At 42.1% G+C, this 18,910-nt stretch overlaps 1 protein-coding gene across 1 annotated transcript in view; it reads right to left on the reverse strand.

Moving 5' to 3' along the window:
• LOC120058172 (E3 ubiquitin-protein ligase MYCBP2) overlaps window positions 1–18,910 on the reverse strand; it is a 286,250-nt gene that overhangs the window by 62,601 nt on the left and 204,739 nt on the right. Inside the window, exons 43-54 of the mRNA XM_039006646.1 lie at window positions 18,541–18,590; window positions 18,173–18,345; window positions 17,835–17,979; window positions 14,456–14,665; window positions 13,385–13,440; window positions 13,103–13,218; window positions 12,682–12,779; window positions 11,694–11,810; window positions 10,539–10,679; window positions 7,520–7,747; window positions 5,308–5,440; window positions 207–332 (exon numbers count right to left, since the gene is read on the reverse strand). Of these exons, the coding sequence (XP_038862574.1) occupies window positions 207–332; window positions 5,308–5,440; window positions 7,520–7,747; window positions 10,539–10,679; window positions 11,694–11,810; window positions 12,682–12,779; window positions 13,103–13,218; window positions 13,385–13,440; window positions 14,456–14,665; window positions 17,835–17,979; window positions 18,173–18,345; window positions 18,541–18,590 (1,593 nt within the window). The remainder of the gene's footprint in view (window positions 1–206; window positions 333–5,307; window positions 5,441–7,519; window positions 7,748–10,538; window positions 10,680–11,693; window positions 11,811–12,681; window positions 12,780–13,102; window positions 13,219–13,384; window positions 13,441–14,455; window positions 14,666–17,834; window positions 17,980–18,172; window positions 18,346–18,540; window positions 18,591–18,910) is intronic.

Below are 18,910 nucleotides of genomic sequence, written 5' to 3' on the forward strand. Positions count from 1 at the left end.
CTAGTATTTCCTACTGGAATAGATACACTACCTGCCCATTTCACTTGGACCATGTTCTTAAGTTTTGTGCCTCATAGCCACGACCCAGGTTCTGGACTTTCCTAAAGCAGAAGCAGCTGTAGCTACCAAGCCACAGGTGCATGTATAACTGTGTAGGCATCCCTCTCCCGCCCAACCACCAAGCCACGTGCCCCGGCATGCCTCACCTTTGTTGTTTGAGATACCGTAGTCAAAGCCCTGTGCCCCATTGGCTGCAGTAGCCCTGTTGAAGGCCTGGACAGAGAAGGGGCTAGGTGGTGGGGTCTGGGCCCCGTGCTCCAGAAGGGTTTGTTCTGTTGGGAGAGGAAACAGAGCTGGACCACATTAGCTCCACCAACAACAGCAACCAAAACATCCATTCATATCCATGTTATATTCGTTTAAGTTATTGTCCAGTGAAAATCTCACTTTAAAAAATTGATATATTCTGTTAACTCATACTCAAATAATGCATACTCTTCATATACTCGTATTTGTGGCCAAAGCAAAAATGTAATTAACAAATAAACTTATTTCAAACAGACAGTTGAAAAAAAAAAAGCTTGCCATTTCCTCATATAACATGACGTCACGTTTTTGGCAGAGGTCGTCTCATTGGCGAAGCTGGCTAATCAGCTGTTTACCATACCATTCTGTTGTTCGGTTACGCAGAACACCATTCAAAACACAGAAAAGCTTTTTAACATACTTAACAAAAAAAATTGTAAGGAAAACTTTCACTCATATTGCATATTTAATACAAATCTGGAAACACTGGACTGACAGGCTAATCTTAAAGTAACTTGAAAACTAAGCTAAACTATGAGTGAGATCTGCAAGAACCCAATCCCAACTTGAGATAGAAATGCTCAACTCCATTTTATTTAGGTTAACTCTCCCATTTGACTTGATTAACACCAAAGTTCAATTTAGAGACATATTATCTCAAGTGCTGGTTCAGCCTAAAGAATTAGGATCTTACAACTGTCCAGATACCCGGTAAATCTGATCCAAGATCAGCACTCGCACTGAGACACTTTGTGAATATGGGCTAGGGTTGGGCAGTATCCACATTTTATGCTACAGGAACCTATTGTTCCTGTAGCATACAAGAGTACACGGTATTACCGGCAGTGCACACAAGGGGCACTATTTATTTCCAAATGTGAAAATAATCTATATTCAAAATGTTTGACCTTATTGAAAAAATGCTAACAAATTGCTAGTGAAATTCCATTGCAGACACTAGCTAACAAGCGCGAACAAACATTTGTAATTGCAAGCGCAGACAACCAAGCTCATAAAGTTGCACAACAATCTTAAAAGGCTACTAGCAGTTTGTTGCACACATACAGCAGGGATCCTGAACCAGGATGGAATTGATTGTCTATGCTGTAACCAAGAAGCTTGATTTTGCAAGTAGGGATGTTAATGGTTAACCGTCGAAAATACATTTGACCCGTCATGCTTATCAGTCTATATTCTGCAAAAGAGCAGAAAAACAAAAATTGGATGAAGTAGGTAGTTGGTTAGATGGGCTATTTACAGATGGGCTGTGTACAGCTGCAGCGATCGGTAAGCTGCTCTGACAGCTGATGCTTACAGTTCGAGAGGGAGATATGAGTCTCCAGCTTCAGTGATTTTTGAAATTCGTTCCAGTCATTGGCAGCAGAAAACTGGAAGGAAAGGCGGCCAAAGGAGGTGTTGGCTTTGGGGATGACCAGTGAAATATACCTGCTGGAGCGTGTGCTACGGGTGGGTGTTGCTATGGTGACCAGTGAGCTGAGATAAGGCGGAGCTTTACCTAGCAAAGACTTGTAGATGACCTGGAGCCAGTGGGTTTTGCGACGAATATGATGCGAGGACCAGCCAACGAGAGCATACAGGTCGCAGTGGTGGGTAGTATATGGGGCTTTGGTGACAAAACGGACGGCAATGTGATAGATTGCATCCAGTTTGCTGAGTAGAGTGTTGGAGACTATTTTGTAAATGACATCGCCAAAGTCAAGGATCGGAAGGATAGTCAGTTTTACGAGGGTATGTTTGGCAGCATGAGTGAAGGAGGCTTTGTTGTGAAATAGGAAGCCGATTCTAGATTTAATTTTGGATTGGAGATGCTGAATATGAGTCTGGAAGGAGAGTTTACAGTCTAGCCAGACACCTAGGTATTTATAGTTGTCCACATATTCTAATTCAGAACTGTCCAGAGTAGTGATGCTAGTCGGGTGGACGGGTGTGGGCGGCGATCTGTTGAAGAGCATGCATTTCGTTTTACTAGCATTTAAAATCAGGTGGAGGACACGGAAGGAGTGTTGTAGGGCATTGAAGCTCGTTTGGAGGTTTGTTAACACAGTGCCCAAAGAAGGGCAAGATGTATACAGAATTGTGTCGTCTGCATAGAGGTGGATCAAAGAATCACCCGCAGCAAGAGCAACATCATTGATATATAGAGAGAAAAGAGTCTGCCCGAGAATTGAACCCTGTGGCACCCCCATAGAGACTGCCAGAGGCCCGGACAAGGCCCGGACAGGCCCTCTGATTTGATACACTGAACTCTGAGAAGTAGTTAGTGAACCAGGCAAGGCAGTCATTAGAGAAACCAAGGCTGTTGAGTCTGCCGATAAGAATGTGGTGATTGACAGAGTCGAAAGCCTTGGCCAGGTCGATGAAGACGGGTGCACAGTACTGTCTTTTATCGATGGCGGTTATGATATCGTTCAGGACCTTGAGCGTGGCTGTGAGTTTACTTCAAATAATGAGGCATATCTTACCTATTTTATAAATACTTCAGGTCCTTAGCTACAGGCAGTTAGATTTGGGTATGTCATTTTAGGCAAAAAAAAAAAAAAAAAAGGTCAGATCCTTAAGAGGTTTTAATAGGCCTTTTGACTAAGACGATAGGCTTGCTATTCTTGCATGTTTTCATTAAGCTCTTAATGAAAATGTCCGGATCTTGTATGCATTCATAGTATCAAAGAGGAAGAGTCGAAGTGAGAGGTTTCACTCTCCCCAAATTTTCCAAAATAAGCCCAATGAGTTTCTATGGGCTTTTTTGGGGCCTAAGCTTGTCGCCTGCCTTCCCGCCTTGGGACAACTCCTATTGTTAGGGCAGAAACATAAGCATCTCGTCATTATATGTACAGATTAGAGGTCGACCGATTAATCGGAACGGCCTATTTCACAACAATCGGAAATCGTTAATTTTCTACGCCGTAGTAATTTTTTACACCTTTATTTAACTAGGCAAGTCAGTTAAAAACACATTCATATTTTCAATGACGGCCTAGGAACGGTGGGTTAAATGCCTTGTTCAGGGGCAGAATGACAGATTTTTACCTTGTCAGCTCAGGGATTCAATCTTGCAAACTTACGGTTAACGTGTCCAACGCTCTAACCACCTGCCTCACGAGGAGGCTGCCTGTTACGCGAATGCAGTAAGAAGCCAAGGTAAGTTGCTAGCTAGCATTAAACTTATCTTATAAAAAACAATCAATCAATCATAATCACTAGTTAACTACACATGGTTGATGATATTACTAGTTTATCAAGCGTGTCCTGCGTTGCATATAATCGATGCGGTGCGCATTCGCGAAAAAGGACTGTCGTTGCTCCAACGTGTACCTAACCATAAACATCAATGCCTTTCTTAAAATCAATACACAGAAGTATATATTTTTAAACATGCATATTTAGCTAAAAGAAATCCAGGTTAGCAGGCAATATTAACCAGGTCAAATTGTGTCACTTCTCTTGCGTTCATTGCACGCAGAGTCAGGGTATATGCAGCAGTTTGGTCCGCCTGGCTCATTGCGAACTAATTTGCCAGAATTTTATGTAATTATGACATAACATTGAAGGTTGTGCAATGTAACAGGAATATTTAGACTTATGGATGCCACCCGTTAGATAAAATACATAACGGTTCCGTATTTCACTGAAAGAATAAACGTTTTGTTTTCGAGATGATAGTTTCCAGATTCGACCATTTTAATGACCTAAGGCTCGTATTTCTGTGTGTTATTATGTTATAATTAAGTCTATGATTTGATAGAGCAGTCTGACTGAGCGATGGTAGGCACCAGCAGGCTCGTAAGCATTCATTCAAACAGCACTTTCGTGCGTTTTGCCAGCAGCTCTGCGCTGTTTTATGACTTCCTATCAACTCCCAAGATTAGGCTGGTGTAACCAATGTGAAATGACAAGCTAGTTAGCGGGGTGCGCGCTAATAGCGTTTCAAACGTCACTCGCTCTGAGACTTGGAGTATTTGTTCCCCTTGCTCTGCATGGGTAACGCTGCTTCGAGGGTGGCTGTTGTCGATGTGTTCCTGGTTCGAGGCCAGGAAGCGGCGAGGAGAGGGATGGAAGCTATACTGTTACACTGGCAATACGAAAGTGCCTATAAGAACATCCAATAGTCAAAGGTATATGAAATACAAATCGTATAGAGAGAAATAGTCCTATAATTTCTTTAATAACTACAACCTAAAACTTCTTACCTGGGAATATTGAAGACTCATGTTAAAAGGAACCACCAGCTTTCATATGTTCTCATGTTCTGAGCAAGGAACTTAAACGTTAGCCTTCTTACATGGCACATATTGCACTTTTACTTTCTTCTCCAACACTTTGTTTTTGCATTATTTAAACGAGGCTAAATTGATTTTTATTGATGATTCATTCAGTATTGTTGTAATTGTCATTATTACAAAAAAAAACAACAAAAAAACTGCCGATTAATCGGTATCGGCTTCTTTTGGTCCTACCATAAATGGTTTCGGCGTTGAAAAATCATAATCGGTCGACCTCTAGTACAGATCTCTGATAGTATTTCCTGTTGGTCACGTGTTTAATGTTTGGGAAAAATGTAACCATTTGTTGAACAGGTAAATGAGGGTCAGTCAGTCGGCAGCAAAATTGACAAAAATGTGCATCCCTACTTGCAAGCTAGCGACTTAGCTATCAAGTTAGAAAACCAAATCCATAGCTGGAGCCCTTAGTTAGATAGTTAACTTATAGTTAGTTATAAGCAGTGGCGAAGGGGGGCCGAACCCCCAAAATTTGTATTTTATTTTTATGGACAGTCCTGAAAATCATGCTGTGGCAAAAAAATATATACCCCGGTATACGGTATTTACGGTATTACATTTACATTTAAGTCATTTAGCAGACGCTCTTATCCAGAGCGACTTACAAATCGGTATACCGCCAAGCCCAATACAGACCCTGATCCCAAAATTTTAAAAAGGACACAGGAGTAAAAAGCAGTAAGTTAAGTTAAAAGGCTCTAACCTTCCTCATGGCGTAGGTACTGGTTTCCCCCACGGTCTCGGGCCAGAGACCAGGCCTCTCCTTCGTCGCTCTCGCAGAACTCCACCACACTGTTTTTGTCCAGCTGCACCCACGTCCCCTCCGTGTTTACCACCTGACGCACAACACAATGCTCTTTATCCCTATATACATGCACACACACAAATGCTACAGTCCACACACAGCACCGTTCTCTCAAATACAATCCCATCCACCTATACAAAAATGTACATCATTCCTTCAGAACAATTCCATACGGCATTGTAGCTATAATATTTCTCATAAAAGCAGCATTTTGCAGATCTCACTGGCTAAAGAGAATTAATTAAACAACTTACTCTAAAAGTGAATCATATTGAAAGGTAATTTCATGTTTGTCTTGGTTTTCTAAAGGTCCTGAAAAAATCATCACTATAGACAGACGGACACAAATGGAAAGTGGAAATGTTAATAAATGCAGAGGTTGCACTGCGTAGAGAGAGCGAGCGAGACTTAGTGAGTATTTCTATGTTTCCTCGTAGCTTAGTATCTCCTTGCCACCTTCTCAACTCTACTGGAGGAGGTTCAAGGTTCCTCCCCTCAGACCATCTTTTCCGATGCGTGTTGAGAAGGAGACGAGGAGATAGGATGTGGGGAATCGAGGAAAGATTCAATGAGAAAGAGCCGGGGAGCCATTGGTTCAGAGAGGGCATTCTAGTAACAGCATGACAACACCACATCCCCAATCAGAGGTCAAGCAGGAAGTAGGCAACATTCAGCACTTCCGGGTCAAGGAATTTTAGAGAGTTTAAAAAAGTCCACCAAGAAACAAAAGAGGACAGAAGGTGTAAGAGAGAAGATTCATCTGAGGTACAGTATGGCTTCAGCATTTCAAGAATCCAATGTCAGAAAAAAGTGAAGGATTTTTATTTTTTTTGCAAACAGAAAAAATTGAATCAGTTTCAAATGATAAATAAACTAAGATAGTTTAAATAAACTATCCTGAACAAAAATATAAATGCAACGTGGAGTGTTGGTCCCATGTTTCATGAGCTGAAAAAACAGATCCCAGAAATGTTCCACATGCACAAAAATCGTATTTCCCTCAAATTTTCTGCACAAATGTTTTTACATCCCTGTTAGTGAGCATTTCTCATTTGCCAAGATAATCCATCCCCCTGACAGGTGTGGCATATAAAGAAGCTGAATAAACAGCATGATCATTACACAGGTGCTGGGGACAATAAAAGGCCACTCTAAAATGTGCAGTTTTGTCACAACACGACAGATAATGCAAGTTTTGAAGGAACGTGCAATTGGCATGCTGACTGCAGGAATGTCAACCAGAGCTGTTGCCAAATAATTCAATGTTGATTTCTCTACCATAAGATGCCTCCAACGTAATTATAGAGAATTTGGCAGTATGTCCAACCGGCCTCAACCGCAGACCAAGTGTAACCACGCCAGCCCAGGACCTCCAAATCCGTCTTCTTCACCTGCGGGATCGTCTGACACCAGCCACCTGGACAGCTAATGGAACTGAGGAGTATTTCTGTCAGTAATAAAGCCCTTTTGTGAGGAAAAACTCATTCTGATTGGCTGGGCCTGGCTCCCAACTGGGTGGGCCTATGACCTCCCAGGCCCACCCATGGTGCGCCCCTGCCCAGTCATCTGAAATCCATAGATTAGGGCCTAATTAATTCATTTCAAATGACTGATTTCCTTATGTGAACTGTAACTCAGTAAAACCGTTGACATTTTGCATGTTGCGTTTATATTTTTGTTCAGTATATATTAAAATGAACGAAAATGTATAAATGCAAAAGGAAACAAATCAAAAATGCTGTAGCCACTGGAGTGTGTTCTTTAAAGAAAAGAGCCTCCTCATGTTGAAAGAAAGGACAGAGCACACACCCCGACCCAGAGGCATCTCATGTATTCACCCTTTCAATGGTAAAGTACATACATCCAAAACAAGTCAACCAATTTACAAGCAAAAGGGGGAGGAAACAAAAGACATTACAACAACTTCTGTCTGTTTTTGCAAAGAGAGATCAAAGTAGAAGAGTGAAACAAAAAAAATGGGTATAAGAACTACAAAATAGTAATTAAGTAATCTAGATTGATTAATTATCATTTAAAGGCAGCCACAATAAGTAATTTAAGACATCACATTTGTTATTTTCAGTTTTTTTTTTTGGGGGGGGGTGCGTACCTCGCCTACTGCCTTGACCGTGTTCCCAAGTACTAACATTCCAATGGGGATACCCCTAAGGTTTGGGCAGCTTCTGATGTTGTGACCCGAGGGACCCGTCTTCACTACCTTATAAAGCCCAGGGCCGCCGCCCTGCCCCACCCTGTCCTGCATGGAGGGGGCCTCTTGGGAGGGGCGGCCGCTGGAGCTCACCTCCTTAACACTCTGCTCGGATTGGCTTCCTGCCTCCTGCAAGAGGGAATTGACAGGCGTTAATACCAATCAGGCTAGGTTAGAAGACTACAGTCAATGGAAGAGTAGTGATGGATTTGTCTGATGTGATGTCATATTTTCATCCTGATTCCTGACAACTGTGTGTGTATGTGTCTTATGAGAGACGATATAGCGTGACTAGTGTTTCAGGTTATCGAATAATAAAAGTCCCATCATTTCAATTAAAGTTTTACAGTACTGTCCAAAGAGCTATCAGTTCAACAAAACCAGTAGGATTCACTCTCTGTAGCAAATGTTGACATAAACCTAAAGCACAGCTCCCGAGTGGCGTAGCGGTCTAAGGCACTGCATCTCAGTGCTAGAGGCGTCACTACAGACCCTGGTTCGATCCCGGGTTCCGGTATCACAACCGGCCGTTCATAACTGACTTGCCTAGTTGAATAAAGGTTTAAAAAAAAAAATGTATTTCAATGCTGCAGCAATGACTATCAGATTTGTTTTCGAGGACACTCTATGAGCATCAGGTGCACAGGTTGTTGTTGGGCTGATATTGTCTCAATAGCATAAAGTGGACAAGACAGGTGTCATTGGCAACACCTGAATGCCACAAAGTTCTCAAAAAGTGTGACGACTAAAAGTATGACTAAATGCATCAACTAAAAGAATGTATCACTTCATACTGTGCAAGCCTGAAATATGTTTCAGTTATGGGTAGACTTCTAATAACAAGGGAGATTAATGTCAGCATGGGAAAAATCAGAAAAAAATGACGCACTCACTACTGTAAGTTGCTCTGGATAAGAGCATCTGCTAAATTACTAAAATGTCAAATGTAAATGACAAAATGGGGGCCAGAGTACTAGACACATACAGTAGGCTACATGTCATCTACCCTTTCATACAAAAGCCACATGTAACATATTAGTGTCATTGTTATTAACCCTCATGCAACACACACATGTCCATTTCACTCAATAGCTTGAATTTCATGTGAAATGGGAACAAAGTTATCACGGGACAGACAGCATAACAAATGGACTTTGAATGAATAGTTAATTCCTAAAGGGGAATTGAGGTAGAACGACAGTGTTCTTAAATTAAACTACTCAAAGTCATGCAACTGTGGTTAAAAACTCAAAGTTCACTATAACTCAAATTCAAGAACTCAATAGAAAACATGGAAATAACAGATGGATGAAAAAGCAACAGAGCAGCCAAGCCATACACATCTCTCCTTCACACAACTCACCTGTGGGAATATAGTTAAGGGGGTCCACAACAAAAAGCCGATATCCCTGACTCCTTGGCTAGCGTTAAAGACACTCTGAGCAACAAATCGTAAGTACAAGTCAAGAAACGGCAAGAGGATTCATTTAAGTGTGAGAAAAAGGGAGAGAACAAACGATGATGTCTTTTTTTGGGGGAAGAAATCATTATTCATATTTTTTCTGCAATTTTTTGCCGTGTATAAGTTATTTTGTAATTGAACTTGAGAAGAGTAGGCTTTCACCAATTTTGACGGGGTACCAGAAAGGCCTTCTACTCAAGCAATTGTGAAGAAATGGCAAGATGTTGTGAAGGATTCGGAACACAGACATTTTTTTATTTTGTGTGGGAAGGGGTTGGAATTTTTATTATGGGTTAACAATCCCGCCCAGAAAATCTCTTAAAATCCATTTCAACACATAGGATGTAGTGTGTCATGCTGTTTGACAACACCCTTTACATAGAAGCCTCTGTGAACCTTAGAAGCCTCATAGAGCAACCAAATGCATAGGTGGAATTGTGGAGTGGTAGAAGCACAATTTCTATATGAAACTGTGTTGGGGACCAATGAATGCCTCATGACCGAAAACCATCAATTTTACGAATAGCTGTGAATACGTAGGCAATGACATTTATTAATGAATATTAACAGTTCTTAATCTATCCACCTACGAAGTCCCGGATTAGACAGGGCCAGTTTCCCGGACACAGATTATGCCTAATCCTGGACTAAAAAGCATGCACAAATGAAAAATAATTTTTTTAGGCCAGGACTAGGCTTCATCTGAGTCTAACAAACTGGCCTTTAGATTTTAGAGGTTGTTTGTGCCATGGAACAAATGCATGTGAAATCTCTTTTGAGAGAGAAGAGCTCTTTTTGTGTTGCTCTGAGGTGCCTGTGCTTATGAAGCGTGGGCGAGAAGAAGCAATGAGGAAGAGGTGAAGAGAATAGCAGACAGTGCAGCTAAGACCATCTTAAACTAAACACACTGAAAATGCTCGTCGACTACCTCTCTCTTTCTGGTCCATTCATGCATTGGGGATGCCTTCAATGCATTAAACATGTATTAACTGATCATGTGAGGGTTTTTCGAGAGTCCAACTGAACACATGATTCTAGTCACGCTAAAGTAAATAGTTTTAATCCCGAGACATGCACGTTGCCCTTAGTGAGGGCTCATGACACAGCAGTGAGATCCATTTGGACACATCATGCAACAACACACTTAAGTTCTTTCAAACTGTTAAAGGAGGTTCTCAATACTTCATGCTTGTAGACATTTGGGGAACGGATACCATCCAATATCACTATACACAGTGTGTAGGTAGGTAGACGATAAAGGGGAATCGTCAAACTTCAATACAACCATCATCACACATCAAATCAATCCCATTGAGTTGGGGGGGGGGGGGTTCCAATTGAGTTACACATGAATGGTGGAAGCACTGATTTGTGATGTTTTCCCCAAATGAGCAGCATAGGGGGGTAAGACTACCCTTCTCTCCTACAGACTGACTGACTGATCGTCATTTTACTTACGTTGGCTGGGACCAGCAGGCTCCTGCCCACATGCTGGTTAAAAGAGAGGCACCAGGCTTCAGTGTACCCATTCATGTTGGGCACATACTTCTTTACTGTCTCATCATTCAGCCTGAGCCAAACACCATCATCATTGTGGATCTATGGGAAAACAAGCAACAGAGGGCAGAGAGCACAGCCATGCCCCCCTCATGTCACTATGGAAACGGAAAGAGGGGTGGCGGAGTCCCCCGGGCAATAAGAGCACCTTACGCGAGGCTGCAGCGGGAGAGAGAGGGAGGCCGAATAATAGGGTAGTCAACTGAATGGCTCCAGAAACCCAGATTCAACAAGAAGAAAGGCAGAGTCACCTATACTGAGTGGTGCAGAACAATGTAAAACCCAGGTTTAAAACCTGTCCTAAAATAAATGGTTGATGCTTGGTAGCATGCTTTGTGAAAACACACTGAACTGAGAGTAACATCACTTAGCAGAATGCTGTGACTCTCTCGTATTGGTTTGGACGGTCTCTGCTTTTTGCCAAGGTTTGAGAAGAGGTTTGACAAAAACTCTGAAAGGCCTTCCTAGGCTAAAATGGAGGACAAAATTCTGACTGGTGCTTCTTTCCTACACAAAACTGTACACAACATGCTCTGCCATAAGGTTGATGTTTTTCTCGCTGCAGCCTCGGAGTGTCTTGCATGTGTATGAAGCAACACAAAGGCAAAAGTAACAAATAAGTGAGCTCAGAAGAGAAGCAGCAATAACTAGAAAGAGGTAGACACACTGCAGTTTCACTGTACTCAAAACCGTCATACACATTTACTCTGTAGATTGCGAGGACTGAATCCTGACTCGTGTTCTGCACATATATCTCAGATTTCCACAGAAATCCCCCGCTGACCATAATGCATGACTTGCGCAAACGTCTGAGGTTAAGGTCGCAAAATCCCAGAAACATTCCCAAAGCTCACAGGTTTTTCCAGAAGGTTGGAGGAACTTTTGTGATGGTTTCTGTAATGTTGCAAACCTTTAAGGTCACACACTTGGATGTCAAGTTAGTATGCAGTAAAATTAAGAGGAATTAAGAAAAAAACAGACAAAGAAAAGATAAAAGAAAATAAAGAGAATCTAATTCTATAACTCGATCAAATCGCCTAGTCTAGAACAGTTTACCTCATCAATGAAAGTGATGGTGCCATTGACTTGCACTATGCCTATCTGTTCGCTCTGCAGGGAAGGGTGACTACGCACACGGAGGCCTGCGCTGTCCTTGGACACAAATTTGCGGACCTGAGAGAAGCAGAGGAGACAGGAAGACAGTAAGCCGGTAAGCCGTAGGAGCCTCAGGAGGGGAAAGCGGAAAAGAGGCAACAGAGGGGAGGACACACACACTGCAGAGACACAGACATAATCACAAAGGCAATGCAGGCACTCTTGGTCACGGATCACACACACGCACGCGTGTAAAGTGTACACACACACACACACACACACACACACACACACACACACACACACACACAGAGACACACACACAGTGGGAGAAAGTGTAGAAGTGCTCCGTTCTGAACAGTGCTGGTTGGACATATCCAGGGCAAACCCAAGGTTGACTTGAAATACAGATGGTTAAATAATAAAAACGTAATCAATTAAAACAATAAGAAACCCTACCATCCACCCAGTTCTCTTATTGGTGTTGGATATGATCCACTGTACACAAGATCAGAAGGGAGATATAAAGAGCTGAGTGGAAATTTGCGGTTCGTTGCTTGTTTCCCCATTGTCGGTTAAATTATTGTCTGCCACAAAAACAAAGATACATAGCTTGGTTCGTGACAGTGGAAACATTCACTGCACATTGCAATGTTCTTCATGATAAATGTCTCAACAGATAAGCACCAGTTGGAATGAGAGTGAACAAGACGTGAAATAAATATTCCTATGCATTACATCCAGACACTTACAACAGCTGGAGGAAACAACAGAGGACCAGAAACAAACAGTGAATGAACACACGACTGGCTGTGACGGTGTGTTTTCATGTCCTTTGGTTTAAGGACGTGTCTGTTCTCAGATGAGTGTCTGTTCTCAGATGAGTGTCTGTTCTCAGATGAGTGTCTGTTCTCAGATGAGTATGTGGAGTCAGGTGTGTCGGTCTCACCTTGCTAGGTTGGGGATCGGCCTTGGGTTTAACCATCTGTGTGCCAGGTGGGATCATGCCTTTAGGAGGGTCTTTCACCTCCACCTCCAGACCAGCATCTAGTGGGTTAAACATGCACACAGTCCACACTCCGCTAGCAGATAACTTTAATTTATATTAACAACTAATATATGTTTAATAGATTTCCTAACTAATACAGTTAGTTTCTCTAATAATAGACTAACCACAATACCAACATACAGTTTTTGGAGGGCTTGTGCTGTGACAAACTTCAAATGAACAGAAACTTCAAATGACATCAACTGACTTGAGCTCTAGTCCAATTTGCATACAGGAAAATGGGAATTGGAATCTCTGTTAACTTACTACAATGAAATGACTAAATAGAAATATAAGTGAACCCAACCCTGTTCTACGTTACCGATCTCAATGCCGTCGATGGTGACGTGGATTGTGTAGAGGCCCACAGCCCCGGGGGTCCAGTTGGCACTGTACGTCCCGTCTGTGTTGGCCCGGATCAACATGTTCTCACTGGGCCTGGCGGTGGAGAGAAACAGGGATGAAAGCGTTTCACTCCAAATGAACAGACCCGCTTTCCCCCTCACTTCTCATCACATTTTGTCATAAAACCTGGGTTCAAATGGTGTTCGTTCTCATTCAATTACTTTTGCTGCACTTAATTGACCTTTATCTCATCTCGTACCTCTTTGGAGTGGGTGAAGCAAAGCGAAGCTCCTCAAACGAGTAATTCTCATAGGCCTGGACAAGGAGAAAATAAACATGGTGTCAAAAAAGGTTACACTCTCAAAAAATAAATAATTTCTATGTATTATTTCACAAGGAAACATGGGCCAGTTGAGCAACAGCTTCCCCTTAAGTTTTACGTTTTTTATTTAACCTTATTTAGCCAGGGAATCATGCTGAGACTACTGTCTCTTTTGCAGATGAGCGCTGCACGAACACGTCAGTTAACAACAATTATACTATAAATACCTATATACACAATACATAAAAAATGGAAAGTAAAACACAATGATATGAAACAAACACATTCTTCTAGGTTCTGCCATATTGCTTTTCCATTCAGATCTATCTGACATGTGAAGGGAAAAGAACAAGAGCAGAGAGAAGGGTACTTGGAATCTTCATGGCATGAAACGCATCCCAGGAAGAAACAAACCAGTATTCTTTACTTACAAGCTGATACATTTGTTTCATTCTAATGCACAGAAATAATAAATTTTTAATCTAAACACATCTGAAAATATATATATATTTTTTTAAATGTACACATTTTATATTTTGTACTTTTACCCCCTTTTCTCCCCAATTTTGTGACATCCAATTGGTAGTTACAGTCTTACAGTCTTGTCCCATCGCTGGGGCGGCAGGTAGTCTAGTGGTTAGAGTGTTGGGGCAGTAACCGAAAGGTTGCTGGATCGAATCCCCGAGATGACAAGGTAAAAATCTGTCGTTCTGCCCCTGAACAAGGCTGTTCCCCGGTAGGCCGTAATTGTAAATAATAAATTATTAAGGAAATATCTGTACAACTGGCGACCGTGTCAGCGGCCCGCCACAGGAGTTGCTAGAGAGCGATGGGACAAGGACATCCCGGCCGGCCAAACCCTCCCCTAACCCAGACAGCGCTGGGCCAATTGTGTGTCGCCTCATGGGTCTCCCAGTCGCGGCCGGCTGCGACACAGCCCAGGATCGAACCCAGGTCTGTAGTGATGCCTCAAGCACTGCAATGATTTTATCTCTGTGGTTCCCTAACCTTCATCATTGTGATGGCAATGTAACGTGCTTCCTTGACGATCATGGGCTCATAGGTGGCCTCCAGCTTGGGCATGGGCAGGCCCCCGAAGGTAAGGTCAGCGGTGCCCGAGAAGGATGGGTTGGTGCTGCCTGGGAGACGCTGCAGCTTCCTCATGCACTCCTGCTGCATGGACTTCTTCTGGGAGACAGGCACTGCCTTCACCTCCACCTGTGGGAGAGGAGAGGGAGAGACATGGGCGTACAGTTAGCAAAGATATACTCATTGTTATATTCACCATGAAAATGTGCTAACATTACAGTGGGTTCATCAGCGCGACTATCAGCGCCCAGTCATTTTCGATGGACACAAGGGTACACTCAGCAACTTAAAGGTTGGCAAATAGAGAGTTCGTGCCCAGACTTGAAAATGTCCCAAGTTAACCTTTCCACTCACGGCCTGTCATCCCATATGTCATTGATAAGTGCCTAAATTGGAATGCAGTGGCTGTACATTAACCTGCTATACATGTCGCCAGAGCTCAGGTTTCTCCGCTTCACAGCTCTGTATGTGTTTTGACTGACAGCCGCTATAAACTGGAGCACCGCACACGACAAGATGCCACAAATCATATCCAATGTTACGTCACATGCTTCGTAAACAACTGGTGTAGACACGGGTAAGTCCTTCTCCAATAATGCAGAGTTAACTTCACTAGGGTAGGGGGCAGCATTCGGAATTTTGGATGAAAAGCATGCCCAAATTAAACTGCCTGCTACTCAGCAATAAAAGCTAGAATATGCATATATTTAGTAGATTTGGATAGAAAACACTCTGAAGTTTCTAAAACTGTTTGAATGATGTCTGTGCGTATAACATAACTCATATGGCAGGCAAAAACCTGAGAAAAAATCCAACTAGGAAGTGGGAAATCTGAGGTTTGTAGTTTTTCAAGTCATTGCCTATCGAATATACAGTGTCTATGGGGTCATATTGCACTTCCTAAGGCTTCCACTAGATGTCAACAGTCTTTAGAACCTTGTTTGATGCTCCTACTGTGAAGGAGGGGGGAATGGGAGCTGAATGAGTCAGAGGTCTGCCAGAGTGGCATGAGCTGACCACGTACGTTCACGTGAGATTTAGCTTGCGTTCCATTGCATTTCTACAGACAAAGGAATTCTCCGGTTGGAACATTATTGATGATTTATGATAAAAACATCCTAAAGATTGATTCTATACTTCGTTTGACATGTTTCTACGAACTGTAATATGACTTTTCGTCTGAACTTTTGCCTGGACTTGCCCGCGCCTTGTGAGTTTGGATTGTGTACTAAACGCGCAAACAAAAAGGAGGTATTTGGACATAAATGATGGACTTTATCGAACAAATCAAAAATGTATTGTGGAACTGGGATTACTGAGAGTGCATTCTGATGAAGATCAAAGGTAAGTGAATATCTATAATGCTGTTTCTGGCTTCTGTTGACTCCACCACATTGCGGATATCTGTATGGCTTGGTTTTGTGTCTGAGCGCTGTACTCAGTTTATTGCATGGTGTGCTTTTTCCGTAAAGTTTTTTGAAATCTGACACAGCGGTTGCATTAAGGAGAAGTGGATCTAAAATTCCATGCATAACAGTTGTATCTTTTAGCAATGTTTATTATGAGTATTTCTGTAAATTGATGTGGCTCTCTGCAAAATCACCGGATGTTTTGGAACTACTGAACATAACGCGCCAATGTAAACTCAGATTTTTGGATATAAATATGAACTTTACCGAACAAAACATACATGTATTGTGTAACATGAATTCCTATGAGTGTCATCTGATGAAGATCATCAATGGTTAGTGATTAATTTTATCTATAATTTCTGCTTTTTGTGACTCCTCTCTTTGGCTGGAAAAATGGCTGTGTTTTTCTGTGACTTGGCTCTGACCTAACATAATCGTTTGGTGTGCTTTCGTCGGATTTACAACAAGTGTATCTTTAAAATGGTGTAAAATACTTGTATGTTTGAGGAATTTTAATTATGGGATTTCTGTTGTTTTGAATTTGGCGCCCTGCAGTTTCACTGGCTGTTGACAAGGTGGAGTGTCCCACATACCCTAGTGAGGTTAAAAGAATTTTTTTTTTTTTTTTTTAATGGGGCTACTTTTGCACATTTGTTGTTGTCTGAGTGAGTGAAATGCTGAGTGAGGGAAATACTGTAAATCGAGAGGTGTTAATGTGTTCTGACAGATGAGACATTGAGGATTATAATAAATACCGCTTTGATGTCACACAAGCATTATTACATTTCTATATTTTAAAATGTTTATGATCACTATGTTTGATCCAGTTACAAGGATGCGTTATACCCTGTGTTGTCCTGAACAGCTTGAGCCTATGTTTGTCGTATTGTGAAGAAAATTTGCCGCGGAACACACATTTGAATGCACTCATGACTCCAGTCTATGCCCACCAAAATTACAATCTGTTTGTCTGAAGTGCCTTTTGAAAGCCTTACACTAAGATCATATTTAGTCATGTTGGCAATAGAATTAGCTTGCAAATGATGCCCACCTGACAAAGAATGTGATTTATTATGTATTGTTTTTGGAGGGCAGCAGGTAGCCTAGCGGTTCAAAGCATAGGGCCAGTAACCGAATGGTCGCTGGTTTGAATCCTCGAGCAGACTAAGTGAAAAATCTGTCGATGTGTCCCTGAGCAAGGCACTTAAAATTGCTCCTGTAAGTCGCTCTGGATAAGAGCATCTGCTAAATTACTAAAATGTCAAAAGTAAGTGCATTGAAATGACTTAAGAACTGTGCAGTTCGAGAGTTGTGTGGCCACTTGGAGACACTAGTTAGACCTCGCGCTCAGCCTTGGAATTGTTTTTTCTTGTCTTGCGCCACTTCCAACATTTCAATGAATATTCTTATTATGTTACTGACTGTATCGAGAGAATTTTCAGATTTTGTTACTGACAAAAGCTGTGAAAAGTACAGTAAATGCAAAATGTACTGTACATAAAATAATGTCATGTTTGGATTCAGTTTAATGTCAGGTGAACTGTTGTGTCCTCACCTTTGGTCTGATAATTTCCCCCATAATCTCCAAAGTGTTCTCTTTCAGTTGCAACCACGGTCATCCATATGCTTTTTACAGTTATTTTGGTAAAAACATTTCTATTTGGTACTATCTATATAGGCCAATGTAAGGGTTTAATGCAAATTTCAGTGACTTGGTAGCTAGCTTTCTCGCCAAGTCCGAACAACAGGTTAGCTAACAGTCTGAATAGGTAGTGTGCTGCAAACATAAGTGGATGATCACCGTCACTACAAAATAATGTGATGATGTAGGCTTTATATTACATGATGTAAGAATCGAAAAAAAAAACAGAAAAATAAAACCTGACCTTCATGTTTGGCACGTGCACTATGTCTCCGTACTGGTCTTTGGTCTGGACGGCCACTGTAGTGGGCCAGCTGCAGCGGATGTCGTCCTTGTTCAGAATCAGAGACGTCTTCTGGGGGTCCGCGTACGAGTCTGGCTGCAGCCACCTGGAGGGGGGAGAGGGGGGGCATTTATGCATTCATCTATTTATTGACGACATGGCCTACGAGCTGATATTTGTTTCACAGTAGTGTGTGTGTTTGTGTGTGTACGTACGTCCATGCTTAGTGTGCGTGTGTATGTGGGAATGTGTGTCCGAGCCTACGTTTTGTGTCTACACGCTCTCTTCCTTTCTCTCACCTGGCCAGGCGTCCTCCGCTGGAGTTCTGCACACAGGTGATGAAGTCCTCCAGGAAGGAGTGCTCGTTGGTCTGCAGGTGCAGGGGCAGGTTGCCCTCAAGAGCCTCCAGGATGGTGGGGGAGTGGGACAGGGCCAGCCCCTTGCCCAGGATACCTGAGTGTGCCTTACACACCTGTGGGGAGAGGGGGGAGTTACGGGGGGAAGGAGAGGGGGTGGAGATGGAAGTATGTCATGGTTACATGCTGACGAAGGCTTGATGGAAGAAATGTGTCCATTGTGATTTTTCATAAGTCATGGTTACACCCTTGACAGCTTGAGTTATGTCACAATGTGATTTTCATAAAAAAGTGAAATGACATCAGAATACCTGGAGAGAGGCCTCTTCAAGAATCTCAAGGTCCTCTTCAAGTTCATTCCCTGGAAAAGTATAAAACAGGATATGCCATTGAGTGCAAATTATAATCTTACATGCACATACAGTTGCGGTCAAATATATTCACACCCTTGCACGATTCACTATTTCTCCTAAAATAATATGAAGTTTAAAAAACATTTGATGATCAACATGTGCATTTGTTTGATTTACAACGGCACAGAACCAATTAAAAAAAAGATGCACTGAAATTGAGATTTTTCACTTTAAAGTCACAAAATGTCCTGGACTAAATTATTAACCAGTTTTGAAAAGAGAAAAAATAACATTCTGCTCCATTGCACTCCATTGTAAAGTGCAAGGG

Source organism: Salvelinus namaycush, chromosome 13 (assembly GCF_016432855.1).
Source record: "Salvelinus namaycush isolate Seneca chromosome 13, SaNama_1.0, whole genome shotgun sequence".
Taxonomy (NCBI): domain Eukaryota; kingdom Metazoa; phylum Chordata; class Actinopteri; order Salmoniformes; family Salmonidae; genus Salvelinus; species Salvelinus namaycush.